Raw genomic sequence first — 19,063 nt, forward strand, 5'->3', positions numbered from 1 at the left:
TGCTGAGCCTTCTTTATGATGGAGCTGATGTTCAGCTCCCACTTGAGGTCCTGGGTGATGATGGAGCCCAGGAAACTGAAGGAATCCACAATAGTGACGGGGGAGTCGCATAGGGTAATGGGTGAAGGTGGGGCTCTGTTCCTCCGGAAATCCACAACCATCTCCACTGTCTATAGAGCGTTGAGCTCCAGGTTGTTCTGGCTGCACTACGACACCAGGTGGTCAGACTCCCACCAGATGGTCAGAATCCCACCTGTAGGCGGACTCATCCCCACCAGAGATCAGTCCAATGAGGGTGGTGTCATCCGCAAACTTCAGGAGCTTGATGGACTGGTGACTGGAGGTGCAGCTGTTGGTGTACAGGGAGAAGAGCAGATTTGTGCCTTCTAGAGAAAAAGATGCAGTGCGGTGGAGGCGAATGGTGGAGTCGCGTATGGATGATATTCTGGAGGATCTAATAGAATTTACTGAGCGACTGTACGTATGGGCCAAACCTTTTATAATTGTATAGACCATGCACAAATTTGATCTTAAAGCTTAATAAGTTGTATTTCTCCAATAACCTGCAGTGAAATGAAAAACCAACAGCTTTCAATATTGTTGAAAAATGTTGTAACCATTGAAGTATCAGGCCCAGTGGATGGATATTCCCAAGAAAATGTGTAGCCCCAAACATACGTGGCCCAGTATGACCCTTGTCTCTTAAATGAAGCTACAAACCGTGTAAGCGTCATCAAACTGGCGCAACCAGCACGCTTCCTTTGTCCCGCCCTCATTTCTCTGTAACACAAGAGATATATTGAATTTAGGGAATTCCTAAGACTCTCTATGCAACAACACAATTGCAGAGATACCAGCACGCCTTATACTTTCATTTTACGATATGTTGTTGTATTTTAAAGCCCTATATTACACGTAAAGTGGTGCGTCTGGTGGCCTGCCAATCAAACCTCTATCATCAGGCTAGGTTGAGACTACATAGCCTTTCCACGTCAGTGTGTTTACCAAAACCAGATTGACAGCTCAGGAAGGTGTTCAATGTGTTCACTTATGGGGGATTTTATTGATTAGTGAACACATAATGACGTTTTGAAATATTACGTTAGCACGCAGTGGGATGTCCGACATTTTTTGTTTGTCCTTTTGTAGAGAATTTAACTTTGGTCATCTTCATTCACTGTTGGCCGGCTAGCTTTCCTCACTAGGTTAGCATTAGCTACAGCAGGACTCTATCGTTGGATTAGCTGCCACACACAGGTAATACATTTTTTCCTAGTAAAACATAAATGCCTACTTGCATGTATCAACAGTTCAATTAAAGGAACTAACGTCAAATGACTATTGTCTACGAGTGCAAAACACGGAAGACATCCGTAACCAGTTGACACGCTAGCTAAGCAGTTAGCTGTGAGGTTTCTGGGCAGGTAATAAAGAAACCCTAGCCCTAATGTATTGTCATTTCTTAAACCATTTTGTCCGCAGATAGATATCAATTACATACCATCAGTAGTCGTATGTCAGTGCATTCTGTTTTTGTTTGTACCAGAGCAGTCGTTCGACCTCTTAATGTGGTGAAGAGCTAACCTGTTAGCTTTGCCGTTGAGTAAGTTGGACACCACTCTTTTAGATAACGTTTGCTAATCTGATCAGCTAGCTAGCAAGCAAGCGTCCTCCTCGCTAAACTGAAAGCTAACGTTAAATGAACTGACTTATTGATTTTGTCGTCTGGTTGTATTGTGTTTCACTTGTATAACAATGATTGTTACAACTATTCAATTGAATTCCGACATTTTTGGAGCTTTGTTACCAGACTGTCTCTCGTTCAATCCCTCCTAAGCAGCTGGTTTCTATCATTACACGTTAGCTAAAGGAGGAACGACGTCTAGTCATTAATTTGTTCTTTACCAGCCTGACCGTAGATGTCTTTGTAGTTTTGGGAAACAGCCTTATTTACGTCTGTGTATACACAGACATGCAACATGGTTCATTGTGGCTCTACCATTCCACAGGAACCATGCAGAACCAGTTCATTGTACCCTACTACAGTGAAGCAGCAATGAGACTGGATGTCTACGCTAATTAAACAGCTGCGTTTGTTTTTTTACAAAAAAAGATTTGGTTGTTATAGAATAATATATTAAAGGTAAATTGACTGGCTGTTTCTTTAACAATGCAAAGCCCTCTAGGCTATTTTCCAATTTGTTATACTCAATATGCTGTTTTTAAGTCTACTGTCACTGCTGTATGCACTGTGCAACTGTATTATTTTGGAAACTATAATATCAAACAGGGGGTCAACATAAGTGATTAAGATTGGAAGTAGTGGTTTGAAAAAATTGAATCCATAGTACAGACTCATATATGTTCCAGTCTTATCATCTATAAGACTAATTCTGTTTCTCCTCGTCCTTGCCTCCATCTATCAAACCTACATCCTCTCATATGTTTGAATACAATGTTTACCATGAATTTAAAACTGGCCTCCGCCACCTATTCTCTATATCTCTAAATCTTCCTGTAAAGTAAGAGTATTATCTGGCATGGCTTTCATGACACATGGAAAAAGGTTAATCCAACCATTTTGAGGTGTGCTGCTTGTTAAATATGAACAGGAAGTAATTTTGGTTCTGTTTGGTTATCCTTATTGGTTTTAGGCATTGTCAATGTGCAAAATGGAAAAGCGCTGTTTGGTTATTAGATTATATATCTGTAGAATTGGGATTTTTGTAATTGATAATGGAAGTTATCAATATAATGAATATTCTTACAACAATCCAAAGGTAAACCGTTCAAATTGCAATTTGTATATGCCTTTCAGCATGAGAGAATATTGTCTCATTTTTGTTGAAGTATGGTTCTGCCAAAATCCAAAATCCAACTCTCCGCTGTTTTTCTCTTAGAAAAGCAGCATGGTGGACAAGAACATCTACATCGTCCAGGGAGAAATTGGCACCGTTGTTGGAGCTATCAAGAGAAACTCCAGATGGAATACCCACACTCCACTGGTAAGTTAAACACAACACTTGTATTTGTAAGATTATATTTAATTTTAGATATGAAAACTGACTGGTGGGTACGGTAAAACTTCAGTTCAAATTGATCTAATCACTAATTAATGTCAAACTTTATAACACAGTTCTTGATGACTCTGATATGATGGAAGATATATTTTCAAAAGGAAGGTTTTCAGCAAGAATCACAGGGATGGACTTTATATAAAGGCCACAATATTTTCTGAATCATTACTTATCTTTGTTGTTTACTGATGTCATCCAATGACAGATAAAAAACAAACAAAAGAAAGGCTGCTGTAGAATGGACGGCAAATATCAGAAATAGTTGTGATGTTATTTGTTGAAATGTGTTTTTTTGCCCTGGCCCATTGTGCTATGCATATACAAAACCAAAGAATTTCAGAAAAGATAGACAAACTGTGTGTCACATGTGAAGCAAGACAAGTTGGATAAACATGTAACTGATAAAAAAGAGATTTAAGAAGGGATTTTCCTGCATCGATGCTATGTGCATCAATAATAATTAGTGGATTTAAAATAATATCCCTTTAGCTTACATGCTTGAGGTTTGAGCTGAACCAGATTACTTAGTGCATAGCCACTGAACCCATATTATATTCATTTTTGGGGAAAAAAAATCTAATATTTGCTGATACCACATGATATCTACTAAGATGTAATTTTAATTAAAATCAAGTCAGGGCCCTGTGATGGATCTGATATAGTAATACATTCAATTTTAATGCACGATACAGTTCATACTCAACCTAATATGTCATTAGACTGAGTATTAAAGGGATGAGATAACTACTCTCAATGCCAATTGGTGTCTGATGTAATTCCACACTTACATTATGTTCTTATCATGTTTTTCTCATCTCAGGACGAAGAACAGGACCCATTACTGAACAGCTTTGGCCACCTCAAAGAAATCCTCAACAACATCAAAGGTATGTGGAGTTGATGTAGGTTGGGGAGAAGGTGATGCGATCCGTACTAGTTTGAAGAAGGCAAACCAATAAGTTTGACTGACAGCCTTCACACCAGCCGAGACTAGATCGATCCAGCAGCGTTAGTGTAAGTGTAGGTCAGCTTTGAAAGTCAAAACATACTTTAAATTGGATTCTGTCATTTTAATCAAAGATTACACAGTGGAAACTAACTGTCTTCCAACCTTCTCTAGTCTGGTGTCTAGTCTGTCTAGTCTGGTTCAGAAATAGGGGGTATTGTTACTATTGTATTAATACTTGTACTCGATACTGCTTGTCCAAAATTTCATCCGTTGTATCTGGACTCTGGACATGTAACCGATAGATCAATTAGAATGACATTTTATACGGCGTAGCTCTTCCAGCCTTTACGCCACTCGTTCAGCAATCCAGGAAACACCGACCAATTGCATGTGTTGTAAATCCTCATTTGATGCCACTCAGCCAATCAAATATTTAATATCATTTAAGCGTCGCAGCCTGAGAGAGATGTAAACAGCGGAGAGAGACCTAACGAGAGACACAAAAGTCAAATTTGTAGTTCTTTCACATTTCATTCTCTAAGAACAGAAAAGTGGTCAATGAGACCAGAAACTTTAGTTAAGAATGGAAAGTCTTTGTTTTTTTCCAAGGGCAGTTTAATACTAGTTAGTCTCATATGTTCAGAGACAATATGAGCAATCTGACAATCTCGGAGCACTAGCAAACCTACCCACTCAGATCTGAAATGAAGACACAGAAAAGTAGACATAATATGACCAGCATCCCAACAATGATGTTACCACAGAGGAATAGAGCTGAAACAAGTATTTTAATAACAACAGAGTCCCTTAACACAAATTTCTCTTTTTAGAAGATGCTGTATTTTTGGGGTGACATCACTGCTAAATGAACAGAATTTAAAGCTGCAGGACAAACATAAGGACAATTATGTATAAGAGTATTTCTAATTCATTCTTTTCAAATTTAAAACTTGAACTTTCCTTATCTGAGTGACAGTTGTTGACTACTTACAGATGTTAATACAACTTAAAATATATATGGGACTAAATCATACAGCAAGTTAGCAGTTATTATTCTGGACCTGTTTTAAAAAATTGATTCAAGAAAATAATCCACATTGCTTTGTTATTGTCTTTATTCCTCTTTCTTGGGCTGCAATACAAATTCCAAAATCTTTTAAATCCATTGTCAGCTAATCAGCTTATGAACCGTGTTACCTGCAGTGGACGAGGATGGACAATAATGATCTGCATGCAGGTATCCTCCCTTACTTTTGAGGGTTTGATTACATTTGAGACACAGGTTTTCTCCTCTCTGCCATGATGTCAGTCTTACGCTGCACTGAGCTGGAGACAAAAGCGAAAAGACAGACTGGATCAGACAAAGACATCTAACTCAAGTACCAATTGCAGTACTGGTAACTCTGAACTGCATTGGTACTGTAGGTTTTTACTTCTGAATATTCGGTTCCCGTTATCTGGAGGAGTTCTTATTCCGTAGTAATAGTGTAGCCTCCCACCCTGAGGGCCTCATGTACGTACATTTGCAAATGCAGCGCCATGGAAAACGTGCAGAAAGCGCTCGCTGTGATACTTAAAGTCAAAACAGCGAAAACAAAAATTCAGTGACAACCAAGTTGATCTCTGCATTAGTGGTGGGGAAATGTATGTATTGACTAGTGCGCTGTTGCAAAACGTTAAGTATCTGTGCTGTGATACGGCTGAGTACAGACTGCGATATTCCCACTACTGATGCTATGACTGTTTGAAATGATCCTGATGCCAATCATTGTAATGTATCAAGGAGTTTAACAACTGCAGGGATGTAATGTGAACACTGAGTGGGAGATGCAATGTCATCTTTGATTTCTTCCAGTAACTGTAATATTGCATGGCTGCTTCATATCTAACACATAATGATTTTGTACTTTTTCTACTGAAAAAGTGTGATCCTTGTGGCAAAAATCCTTTCAGCTCGTCTCCTTGGTCTATGTCGCCGTCTGTCTCGGATTACTGCTGTCATTACATTAGGAGGCATATATGAGGAAACCCGCATTCTGGTTTACAACTGCTTTCGAGGCATCTGAGAATTTTCACAGCAGAATTTTTACGCGCACAGAACGCGTTTTTACGAGAAACAAGTATGCCTGAAGTAGGCCCAAAAGCGCAAGAGTATAAGTGGGTTGAACAGAAATAAGCAGGAGTGCGGAGAAGGTTCCTTTTGGTAGGTTCCGATGGTCGGTGGCAGGTTCCTTTGTCAGAACGGCAGGTTTCATGATCTGTCGGCACCTTCCTATAATTTGATCGGAAGGTGCTTACAGATCATCTGACCTGCTGTTCTGACAAAGGATCCTGCCACCGATCACTTTTGGCACTCTGCGTCACTCGAAATAAGGGTGAAAAAACAAGGTGTAATGCAGTGGTGGTGTCTGACAACACCCGTTGTGGTGAGAGACCCAAGCAGGACCATTCTGCATGTGTTCATGCCTTTGCAATGAGTCTTGGCACCTCCCACAGACCTGCAGTCCCAAATCTCCACTTGTAGAGGTTGTGAGCAATGGGAAAGATTCAACACATATGGAGCTGCACAGACTGAGCCCCCACCGCTGCTGCCTTTCTCCAGGGACTGCTGCTGCTGTGTGATGGACAGGCACTGCTGGCGGAGGAGGAACCCACCACACTGGTTAACCCTCTTCTTGACTTCTCCTCCCAAAACCCTTTCTGAGCCCTGATACAAACAAAGGCGCATGGTCCTCTGTTACTTTTACATAACCCTATTCCATTACACATTTGACCAGAGTGCAAGTCTAATATTAATCTCAATCCCTCCCTCCCCCCATGAAGTAAAGAATTCATGTCAAGAATGTTTGAAAGCCTTGTTGCATCCTTAAGCTCAAATCCCCTTTGCACCCAGTCTCTGAAATGTTACATCCATGGCCTGATGAAAGACACAATGGAGATCAAATATCCACAATAGAGCTCAATTCTGTGCCTGACAGACTGATCAATTTGTTTCGTTTTTGCAGCAGCATAACAACCGGATAGCTCTCATATACAGAAACACAGCAACATGGTTGGTAGGGAATGTTTCGGGTGGGCCGTGTTTTGCTGCTGCTTTGAGGCTTCACAGAGCTGTCTGCTTAATGAAAGCCCAGTAATTCCCTTTACTCTGGTATGTACCTCTGCTGCCTCTAACAACTAAAGCCAACCAGCAAACGGAATCTGAATTGGTCCCCACAAGGTTTCTCAGTCGATCTGGCTCTCTCCTGTTATTTCTTCTTTCCACATTTCTCCGTCGCTCTCTGCCTAGTTGAGGGTCTCACTGCGCTGGCGGTCCTGCGCTGCTGTAACTGCTGTGATTGACAGGGCCATGTGCCACAGAGCTGGAGAGTTGCGCAGCTGGAAGTATATCATCTGCAAGTTTGGTAAATGTAGCAGGGAGTCTTGTCAAGAAGAGAGATAAATTGTTCTGGGAACGGAAGTCTTCTCTCTTTTCCCTCTAAAATGTTAGGTTCTCCACCCTCGACTGCTGAACAATGAGAGCACAGTTGAAGAAGTTGGGCCAACGATTGGCCATGTGTTGTGATGCTTCAGCTCCACCTTGTTCAGTCAGTCAGGGTGACCATTCCCAGGAAGCTTTAAATGGCCAGTTTGGATTGAGCCTGATATGTAATGCCTCATTAGAGCCAGAGAGGGCTTTCCCCAGCGTCAAGGGCCCATCTGTCTTCAAACAGTAATTGCAAAGATAAATGCACTTTTTAAGGTGGAAACAATACTCTAAATAAATATGACTCTACTTTGATGAAACACTTACTGTATATGCCCCCCCCCCCTCCTCCTCTTTGCATCTATTATTTCTACAGTTTGCGTGACAATGACAATCCCAGCTCGTACAGGTGAAGCTTTAGGTCTTTGAATTTGACTCATTTAGCAGCAAAGTTAGCTAGCTAACTCTTATCATGCTAATTCCCGATTATTTTCATTACAGTGCTTAATGAGGGTGAGAGAAGTCCGCTGGCGGGATGGGTCTTAGTTCTCCTCCGCTTATTTCGGCCCAGAGGGAGTTCCCTGTTTGTCCTCCTTTTTTAACTGGACACATAACAAAGCTTAAGTTTCACAATTTTACGCTCAAAACGAGAAAAAAAGGCAAAAAGTTCTTCAGAATGTAAATCATGTCTCCTGTATAGGATTGTCATTGTACAAACAAATCGTTCCCCATCTCTTGTTGAATAATTCTCTGGTTGTGTTTTGTTGCTCGGCTATACCTTGTTGAGTAAGATGACCATCTTTCAGTATGACTTCATACATATATGATTTCCTCTCCTCACCTATTATTTTTTCAGTGGCACCTTTTTATCCAAAAGTCAGCCTCAGCTTTTTTAAAATCTTCAATTCTTTTCTTCAACCCTCCTTTTCCATCAACCCCCACTGCTGCAGCAAAGGTCAGATTTTTGACAAGTCTGTAGAAGAAACTGTCTTCTCCTAAATCCCTTCATTTTTATTCATACAAATACAGGTTTAGATCCCCTTGCAGCCCCCCAGATACAAAGCCAGAGTGGCCTTTTGACTGACAGCTTTCTTCTTTTCATCCAAACACTAACGAAATTCACAAGCACACCTCTAATTGACTCGAATCACCAGCACAGCACCAGGGGTAGAGTAGATATCAGGGGGCAGGGCCGTGGATTTGAAGTGTGAATATAGTGGAGGAAGATTTGATTACTCTCCAGCTGACCTTTTCAATAATTACCCTCCTTTACCCAATGCAAAGCACAAAGCAGACCTAATTTGGCATGGAACAGGTTAATTATGACAAAAATATATTTTTAACCATGTATGAACGTATTCATTTATTTAATGGGTTGCTCAGTGGCACCAGTATAATAATACTTCTGTTGTTCCCTTTTGTTTTCACATAGCGTTATCCATCCATTTCAAACAACCTCCCTAATTCATCAGTTTACTGTCACGTCAGTCACCAGGAGAGAATGCACACATGCCATCTATGTCGGTGTTATTTCAAGGTCAGGCGTGAGTATGTGTTGTCTTGGTCCCCAGCTGTGGTCAGGCAGGCGCTGTCGGGCCTCCGGGGGTTGTAGTCTGAGCACTTAGGTTCTGGTGGTGGTCTTTTACCTCGCTTACACCCTCTCACCCCTCCCTCTCTCTCCACTGCCACTTGATCTTCAGACATATATCACTCCCAATTGATGTGGCAGAAGGCAGCTGGCAAATGTTGAAGAAGAGGAATCATAATTCATGTCGCCCAGCCACTTATGCAAATATGTTGACTCATGGAGGGATTCTGAGCAGTGAGAATCCGCCTCATGGCAATTCCGTACATGTGTGCCGCGTGGCCCTGGTGTCCCGTAGCTGTAAGCTTGAGATCACAGCTTAAATACTTCCGTAGTCCCGCTGTCTGTGTTATTTTGATTGCATGGTCAAAGACAATAAATTGGGTGGGCTTAGTTGTTACTCAGATTAACGTCTTGCCAGATTGTCCAAGGCTCGACGTTTGCTCTGCATAGTATTTAGATTAATTAATGCTATGACATTTATGAATGCACCAAGGAAAATATTGATGCTTTTTCCATTACTGATCAATCTGCTTGATGGCATCCCCTTGACTCATTTATTTGATTCATACACTTGCATACAATAATTAAATATTGTGTTCATTTTCATGGCTTAAATTACAAATTGTTGTGAAAAGTGTCTTTTTTTCCACATTCACGTGTAGAAACCTTGAAGCGGTGGTATTTTTGCTTAGAAGATTACCTGAATCTGTTTTATGAATTTCTGTAATTTAGAACAATTGTTTGAGCTCTAAAATAAGGCTTAGTCAATAACAATGGCCGTGTTTCCCAGGTCAGTCAGGTGTAAAAAGAATCTGGTACACAGTGAGAATATTGGAAAAATGTAAAACAATACGTAATAACTGTTAACATTGACAAACTTATTTGGAATCATAATAACAAGTTGTTAATGGCAGGCATTTTGCATTTGCTTAGTTTGTTGGAAAAAAATGTAACCGTTGGAGTTTACAAGACACTCTTGTAAAGCAAATATGGATATCTGTTTGTTTTCAAACTATGAAGCCATCACTTTGTTATTTTTCTTTTGCTCTATTTATGTGGCAGTGTTTTGCCCTTTTAAATTACTAGACAGTATTAATCTTGGACTGGAGTTCTTCCACTGTCTAACAATTAATCTGGTTATTGATGCATGTAACGTTTTCTTTTCTCATTGTTTTCACCATGTAATATGAGAAAGTCAAGTCACAAATTATCATTTTCTTGGCTCAAGGCGACAACGGTCTTGTTTTGTGTGACCAACATATGAAACCAGATAAAGCAGCAGCACCTAATATCTGAGAGGGAACAGACAGCAAATGTTGATTGGTAAACAATTAATCATCCAACTACTGGAATTGTTGGTGATTCATTTTCTGCCAACCAACTGACAAAAATAGTAAGCACTGTTATGAAATGAAATGAAAAGCAAATCTTTTAAAATCCACCTTTTATCTCATTGAGATGGATGCATTTGCAGATAAAAACTGTGGTTTATAATTAATTTGACTATTATACCGTCACCTGATTATGAGAGCAAGATTCAGGTCACCTGTTGAATGAATAAAACTAAATCCCACGGCCTGGTACGACTCAGAATATAAATACTCACTGCATCAGTGTACAGTTGTGATTGATGGTTTATGGGAGGCGCCTTGGATTATACAGGTGTAATGTAGTGGACTACCTTTAGCCTACAGGCTGTAAAAGCCCCCATTAAAAAGGCCATGATTAATAGGTGTTGCCCCCCTCCACAGACAGCCTGCCACCTAGTACTGGTTAGTAGCTGTAAATCTGGCCAGTTATCAGTGCCCTAACCGTGTACTGACAGGCAGGGCTTAGGCCCTGTGTGAAGAGGGGATGCAACTGTCGTGCTGTTTCAGAGCCTCTCCCCAATGTGCTGAGTGGATGGAGCGTCCCAGCAGAGGGCTATTAATCATGCCGACTAGGGTGTCTGTCGGGTGGGAGGGTGTTCGGCCTCGGGCTCGGACAGAGCATGGGGTGAGACGGAAGAAAGGGTTCAGGGTGCCGCGGAGGATATGTATGTGCTTATGTGAGCAAAACAAACAAACAAAACCAACCGGATGAGTCCACGAGAGAGGAGGAGGTTGTGGTTGGCAGGCCGGGCCCGAGCTTGGACATAATAAATTTGTTTTTAAGTCACAGCTTCCAAATGCAAGCAGTTACCACACAATTTCTTTTCACTAGAGCTTCTTGCATCATCCCAATTTACTGCTTAAGTGATTATACAAAACTCAATTCAATAGCATACAGGAGCCATGGTTTTGTACAGTAGATAAAAACCCTATCTGTTCCTTTTATTTAGTGAGCTTTGAAGAGGGATTCACCTACAATGGTGGAACAGTGCAGACAAACCGTGCTCGTATTCTACACAATTGATTGGAAATATCAGGTTGTTCTTCTAGAAGATCCAGCATTTCGTTTGAACTCAACATATTGTGATAAACTCTCCTGTCAATCAACCTGGTGTGCTGCTAAACAAATCCTGCTGGAGGTAAAGGTTCCAAGTTGTTAGTTTGGTTCCCCATCAGTGTGTTGTGCATCAAGCATACTTTGACCACTCTTCTACATAACGCTATTAGCTAGTAACCTTTGGCTGTAAGGATGAATTTACTTACTTGAAAATGTGATGTTCAAAGTGGCAATGATTAAACAATCTTTAAGGCAGAAACAGACCAAGATCAATTAAGTCAAACTTACTTACTTAAGAGAAAACACAAACTGCCTTTGATTAACGTACTTTTTGTAGTTTTAGCTCTAAATAAAGGCATAGCTACACATTCAGAACCCTTTGGACTTGTGTTTAGAAAATGAAAATGATCTCGGCCCACTCAGTCAGACGGATGAGTTCTAGTCCGGAGCTTCTCTGTGTTGTCAGCTGTGACTCGATAGTGAAGATCTAGTGTTTCCTTCTGCACAACATAGATTCTGTTTTAATGTTCTGTTAAGCATATGCTTATGAGGTGGTAATTGAGACGGATCGTAACCCACACTCACCTCACTGAGATCCGGAGCTTGGAGTTAACTGTTTGTTTAATTACACGTTCTGGACATTTATAAAAAGGATGGGGGATGGTATTGAGGAAGGGCCTGAGATGTATCAGCACCACTAACTTATCACCGCAGTTCTGCTCTATAAACAGACTGGTGGTCTGCATGTGGTGGCCAAACTGAATTTTCAAGATTGACTTTACATGCTGCTATTGACAATGTCTGAAGATTCCAAGTGTCTGTTTTCAATGTTTTCAAAAGGCGACTATGGGTGAGTGGGGAGCACGGTCGTCCTCCAATCAGAGGGTTGTCTGTTCGATACCAGGCTCTGCTAGAAAATCGCTATACAAGTACAGACCATTTACCAATGTACAATTGGATTTTGCATACCTTGCTATGAATAAAATACGTGTTTTGCACTTGGAAAAATAATTATTTTTACATTATTGTAAACCTTAACGTATATAGTGATCACTGTTAAACACAAAACCCCAGATCCTATCCTCGTAATTTGTTGAGTGGTGAAGTCTGTTGTTAAATAGTAGTTGACAAAATTATATTAGATGCTATTGTCTCACTCCTGTAAACAGCCCATTGCTTTAGTTTGTTTGGAGTCAGATTTTCAAATGGCCTTATATTCAGTGCTTGATCAACTATGTCTGCCTGTTTTTCCGTTTGTTAATCTTAGTCCTTGACCCCCACACCGGAAGCAAGTCACCATTAGTTCCATACTTCCCCTTAATGAGACTGGACTGGGTTGATACCCCCATCCTGCTGCAAACCATTAAGCTAACATTTTTAAACTTTGGATATCATCTTATTAAAATAACAGTATCGTGATGTACCTAAAATCAGCTCGTAGGTTTTATACTTAGACTTAACTAAGAAGAATTCTGCCGTTTGACATTTTTTTTATTTATATATATTGCTAATGGGAATCTTGCTTGTGTGAAAAGCCCCATTGTTTATGTAGCTTAGCTTCACAAGTTATTGCCGGAACACAATTCAACATAAATAAGGCAAAGAATGCAAATGTTGCAGGACAGTTGGACCTGTCATGGAGCTGTATTATGTTGACACTGAATAAGTCATGGCTAGGAAATTGTGTAGCCACCATTCTGATGTCTGGTTTGTTGCCATGCTGGGAGTTGTAAAATGTGTTTGTGAGAACAGACTAAAATAGTTCTTGAAATCCGTTGGACTTTAGACAAAGCCCTGTGATTCCATTTTGACTGTTTCATAGGGCAAAGTCCTGTAAATTAGGCTTCACAGCATCCTACTAATCATAGACATACAATGTTCTGCAGCGTGAATCACAATGGAAAGTCAATGCCAAAGAATCGAGGACGGCATTGATAATCTCCTGAGGATAACAGCAAAGCTGGTCAAATCAAAGCTGTGGAAGCAGTGCTGGTATAGAGGTGTTGACAGTGGGGGGGCAGGTTATTCGTATTGTTGTTGTGGAAAATAAGGGCCCATATTAGTATTTTGGAGAGGCACCGTCTTGCTTGTGTGGCGCTCACATCCTTAAGCCTTTAGTGTCTCAGTGTGAATCCCACACTGCCTTGATGGACTTGGTTAATAAACCTCTCAGCAACCATCCCTCCTACACACACGGCTGATAAAGCACACATACACATGTGGGGTCTCCTGACACACACAGCTGCTTGTTATTTCATGCCCCATAAGGGTGCTGTGACCACAGACATTGTAATACACATATCCAATTAGCTAAGCATTGCAACGCACATTGGTCTCTAGCTGGGATTCTCACAGTTGCATGCAGGCTCTCTTGTGCCTGACTGAATATATTGTCATGTCTGTCTCATCACAAAGTAGCAGCACATTTCCTTTGGTGTAGTTGTATCTTTTATTTCCGAAGATTAGTTTCTTTCAGATTTATCTTTTCACTTCATATTCTTGTTGTTCGTTTTGTAGATTATTTTATTTTTTTATTCCAAAAGATAATTCCACAGTCCTCCGCTCCGACTACAATTAGGGCCCATATTAGTATTTTCCAACGGTAGCTGTTCAAAGCGCCATTGATACCTTCGCCCACAGTAATGGGAAGATATAGGCTTAATAATTGTTGAAATTACTAAATTACATGTCATTTAGCTGACCCTTTCATCCAAAGTGACTTCCATTGCATTTTTAACCCATGGCTTTTTACATTTTTGCCCAAGGAGCAATTAGGGGTTAGGTGTCTTGCTCAGGGACACTTCGATATGGGGCAGCTGGGACTCAAACCACCAACCTTGCGGTTCCCAGCACACCCTCTCTACTTCTGCGCCACGACAACCCTCATATGTTCTTTAATGGTGAACATTAGCAATTACCCCTATATTAAAGACATGAACTGTCTCCCACACATATCCCTCTCTCCTGCCCTCAGAAAAAATGGATGAAGAACGTTTCCTTTTGTTGAAGTAACACCAAGTAACAGTTATTTGACTAATGAGATATTTGAAAAACAACCACACTAATTTTTCTTCTTTTAAAATTCTTACATATTTTCCCTATTTTGGCTGACATCATAATACACGGAAATACATATAGCCATAGTTTTTGTAATCAAATTTCATTTTTTGCTTGGTTTCTATTTTGCTATTTGTGTTGCTGAGCTAAACACTCATGGTACACAAGCTTATTGAAAATAGCAAGGCTAATTGGAGTGAAGTCACTTGACAAACTCTGCACCACATCCATCCGGTTGTCATCCCCTACTGTCATCCCCTGGCGTTTGGAACAGGACACTGGCACGAGGCACTTGCCTCTTGAGTGGACACCCAGAATTAAAAAAAGCCATCCTATTTCTGGGCTGCAGCTGGGGCTTTAAAATAAGTGTGTGCCGTAAAGGTGACATGGGTCAAAAATGTCTTGTTGAGGACAAGTCCAGCTGCTGGGCATGTTTGAGGGCTGATTAAACAACTGGCTGTATTTTATAGCACAAATATTGAATGAAAAAGAGGCGACACATTCAGCAATACTTTGAACACCCCTCCTTAAATACAGTGGGATCAGTGGCGGATTCAGGGGAGGCAGCCCAGCAGGCCGGTACAGCCCGTTGCAGCTGACGACGAGACATGCTAACAACCTGAGACAAAAACAAGGTGTTGATTGCTCTGCAAGCAAAATAGAATCGCCGATACATACAACCATGTTCACGCCCTGTTCTCGGGCCCACTGTTTTTTTTCTGCTTTTGGCTGTACAGAGAGGCGGTTTGAACCAAAGTTTATTCATCTGCCACAGAGAAACCTCAGGTTAAAGGATTCTTAGTTGAAATCCTACATATGTATGCTTTGTGTGAATGTTCAGACTGGAGAAAAGTATGCATTTTTTGTATACAATTCAGTTTCTACATGTGCAGGGAATTAATTCTGCCACTCAGCAAGATATTTTGTAGAGATATGTTGTTGACTTGACTATTGGCAGGGCACTAATATAATAGAGTAGAGTGAACGCTGGAATTCATTCATCAACACAAGGAATTTGGGGCGAGTGGATTAATTCATGGAGAGTGGAACTTACGTCCATCACCACTCGGCAAGACCTGACGGACCCGACACCAATGAAAGCACAATCTAGGGCAGGGGTGGGCATTCATTTTTCCCTAGGGGCCACATGAAAAACAGGGACTGTTGTGGATGGCCGGACCAATAGACTGAACTCGACCCTGCACTATATTATTCCACCTCTTTATAAAAAGCAGTACATTGTATGGTTTTGATAACCTGTGAGTTGCAAGAACAAATTCTGATCAGTGGTGGAATGTAACTAGTATATTACACAAGTTGTGCATTCAAGTACAAATTCAAGGTACTTGATTTGAATATTTATATTCAACTTTGTACATATAAGTAATGTAATAATGCATTTGTGACACCGCTTTAATTACTAGTTACTTGGCACATTATCATTTATAATAACCCAAACTGAACAACATATATGACATCAAAAGAAACAAAAAAATAGGTGTTCTCAGAACAACAGAATAATTAACAGTAAATCAACATGTAAGTGATCAGTTGAACTACATAAGAGTACATGTGCCTGGGGAGATTATCAACTGATGGTATGGCTGCTTTCAGGGGTTGCCTTCCATCTGGCTTTGAAGAACCTGCAACTTTCTCATGCCATTTAGCTTGCTAAATTGTTAAACTAGGGATGTCAATTGATTAAAAAAAATAATTGGACATTTTGAAATTCATTTGATCACGATTAATTGCGATTTAAAAGTTTGTTTTTCTTAACACTAAATCTTACAAGTAATTGACTAGTTGAACTAGTCCTTGTGCACTTTGCTCTCAACTTTCCTTAATTTAACGACTGTGTTTGAAGTTCCAACAGTCTCCCTACATTTAGTCAGGACATTTCTCCACTGTCTTTTTGGGACACAGTAGTGGTCCTCTGCAGGGTAGATGTTGAGATGTAAGTAGCCTAGCTAGCTTAGCCTAGTAGTGCCTAAAGAGGTCTGTTTGCCCCCTCATCCCCTTTCTGTTTGACAAGAGGAAGGAATTCCACTGCATTCCTCCTCTGCATGTCGTGCCTCTGTTTGTTTTAAGTTACGTACATTTTCAACTACGAACAAACTGACTGCAGCTAGTGATAGTTTCATTTCCAGGGTCAACTTTGTTTACTTCCAGCACGCTGGTAGACTGGAAGTAAACAAAGTTGCGTTAACTGCGTTAAACTATTTTATCGCATTAATCTCTGCCTCATTAATGGCATAGATAAACGTGTACATTTTTATAGCCCTTGTATTTAGTTCATTCAAAAGTGCAGATTAACAGGAAATGTTTACATCTGAGAGCTCTGGGATGACTTTGCCTTTCTCACAGAACTCTTCGATCTCTGCTCACAGGTCATACTCTTTAAGTTGATTGTACCAAATATCATCCGTTCTTGGTGCAAAACCGAGCTAGAACCAACTTCCAACAGGAATATTGTGTGCTCATCACAAACAAATAAATGAATGCTTCACACCGTTTGAAACTTGAGTCTTGGCTACAATCTGCACTTATTCATTTAAAAATACTCCAAACACAACTCCAACAATTCATAATATCAGATATGCAAATTAGTACAGAAATGCCCACACAGCTGTGCATTTGTAACAGGCAAATAGGCCTATGAGAGCCGGAGTTAGAAAAACAACACACAAACTTTTGCCGTTTCTGGGCCGTGAGTTCTTCACAAAAGCCTCCTCTAGAGTAGTAATCCTGACTATCAACGTGAAACTTTCCATTCCTACTGTTCACACACTGGGCTATCGTAGATGTGCTTTTAGCCTGAAGCCTGAAATGTTCTATAGGACTTAGTAGTTTTATTTCAGGCGATGCACAACATTTGACAGGTTTTCTTGTGTGTTATATTGATTTATTTTGTCACCACTAACATATAAACTGATTTTTACACATCAGAACACTCACGGGGGTTCCCCTTTCATCCTGACAAAAATTAACATTGTCCGGATAGACAAGGTAGTTACAGAGTTATTACACTCATGGGGATTTTCGGAGCGGAGCAGAGGCCAAAAAACTGAGGTTGTTGCCCAGGCTGAGCCATCTGACAGTTGTGTGGTAGCCGATGTCAATGTGTTCAGTCTCATGCTCCTCCTGGAGTGCAACAAACTGTCTGCACGTAAGCATGCATTTACCTCTGTGGACAAAACCCTCCCTGTTATTGTCCCTTTCATTGACTGCATTGATGCCAGCTCCGCTGTAATCACGAGGTATTTCGTTATCCCGTGTATACAGATGGGTAACTGGGCTGTCGCGAACATTGCAGCTCGCATCCATAGCCATGGAAAAGAATTCAAAATTATCAGGTTTTTTTTTGCAGCTCAAGCTTAACATTTCCCGGGATTTCTTTGAATCCCCCCTCTTGACAGTGCGCCTAGAAAGCGCCCGTTTTGCATATGCGTCCTTTTTCTTTGGGCGTAGTAGTGCAGCACAGTCCACAAACACTCTTTGATGAACTTCCTATCAGAGAATGGCTTTCTGTTTTTTGCAATTTTGTGGGATATCACAAAGCTGGTCTTGGCTGCTGCATCTTTGGATGTGTGAAGCTTGGTAAAACAACCTTGTTGCTTTAACAGTTTAGCTAGCAAAGCCTCAGACGTCCTTACCCGCTCCACATCAGTTTTTGTATTTGTCCGTGTCTTTCTTCCTGTAATGGCGATTCAAATGTTAATCCTTAAACACTGCAACCTGTTCTCCACCAACCAAGCACACGGTGTTACCTTTATTTTCCGTGAAGAAATAATTTAAAGTCCATGTTTTGTTAAAAACGCTACACGCTGTGTCAATCTTTCTTTTTTAAACACAGGCTGATCTTTTTTAGGGCTAAACGCTGCCTCCAATCTTCTGTTAACTCCATTTGTTCATGCACTGCAGTGACGCGGCAACTACACCTGCATTAATGTCTGCAAATTGACAAGAAAATAAAGAAAACTGCCTTCAAATAAAAGCAAGACTTCTCTATTGTGTGCTTCATGTACATTTATTTAAGTTTCATTCCAAATTCCTAAAAACGTTGGCTGAATGTGGCCAGGTCTGATTTAGAGGGTATCCAAGATGGAAGCTAAGCTAACCCAGTTAAGACATAAGGCCGTTCAACCACCCAGTGGGCTCTTGGCTAATATCTGGTCCATGCAAAACTCGGGCAAACTCAGCATATGTGTTTGTATGCACAGGGCAGTTAACAGCCATCCCAGTTATGCAGACTGTCTATGCTGGTTTGCTGTACTTGGACAGTGTTTAGACACAGAGGTCAAGTAAGAACAAACTTCAAAGTTGAGGTCTAACTAATCCAGGGCTCAAAGCACAGATTCTTCTAAATTTACCAAAGTTACTTACTTACTAAGACCGATGTATTGGTCTACACTTCATACTGTGTGTATTCTGAGTAAACATCAACTGTAACTTTTGTATTTTTCCCTACAGTTGAAGTTCATTCATTTTAGAGCTTTTTT

General features: G+C 40.6%; 1 protein-coding gene and 1 long non-coding RNA gene across 5 annotated transcripts in view; one reads left to right on the forward strand and one right to left on the reverse strand.

Moving 5' to 3' along the window:
• On the reverse strand, window positions 1-1,632 carry LOC144409468 (uncharacterized). The gene is made up of 3 exons (XR_013467923.1): window positions 1,502-1,632; window positions 721-780; window positions 1-349 (listed from the first exon to the last, which is right to left on the reverse strand). It is a non-coding gene; the product is annotated as an uncharacterized LOC144409468 (long non-coding RNA).
• gbf1 (golgi brefeldin A resistant guanine nucleotide exchange factor 1) overlaps window positions 958-19,063 on the forward strand; it is a 75,890-nt gene continuing 57,784 nt past the window's right edge. For all 4 annotated transcript variants that reach the window (XM_040177935.2, XM_078104500.1, XM_040177936.2 and 1 more), the window contains exons 1-3: window positions 958-1,257; window positions 2,901-3,005; window positions 3,898-3,964. In XM_040177935.2, the coding sequence (XP_040033869.2) occupies window positions 2,910-3,005; window positions 3,898-3,964 (163 nt within the window). In that variant the 5' untranslated portion in view covers window positions 958-1,257; window positions 2,901-2,909. The remainder of the gene's footprint in view (window positions 1,258-2,900; window positions 3,006-3,897; window positions 3,965-19,063) is intronic.

This window comes from Gasterosteus aculeatus, chromosome 6 (genome assembly GCF_964276395.1).
Source record: "Gasterosteus aculeatus chromosome 6, fGasAcu3.hap1.1, whole genome shotgun sequence".
Taxonomy (NCBI): Eukaryota; Metazoa; Chordata; class Actinopteri; order Perciformes; family Gasterosteidae; genus Gasterosteus; species Gasterosteus aculeatus.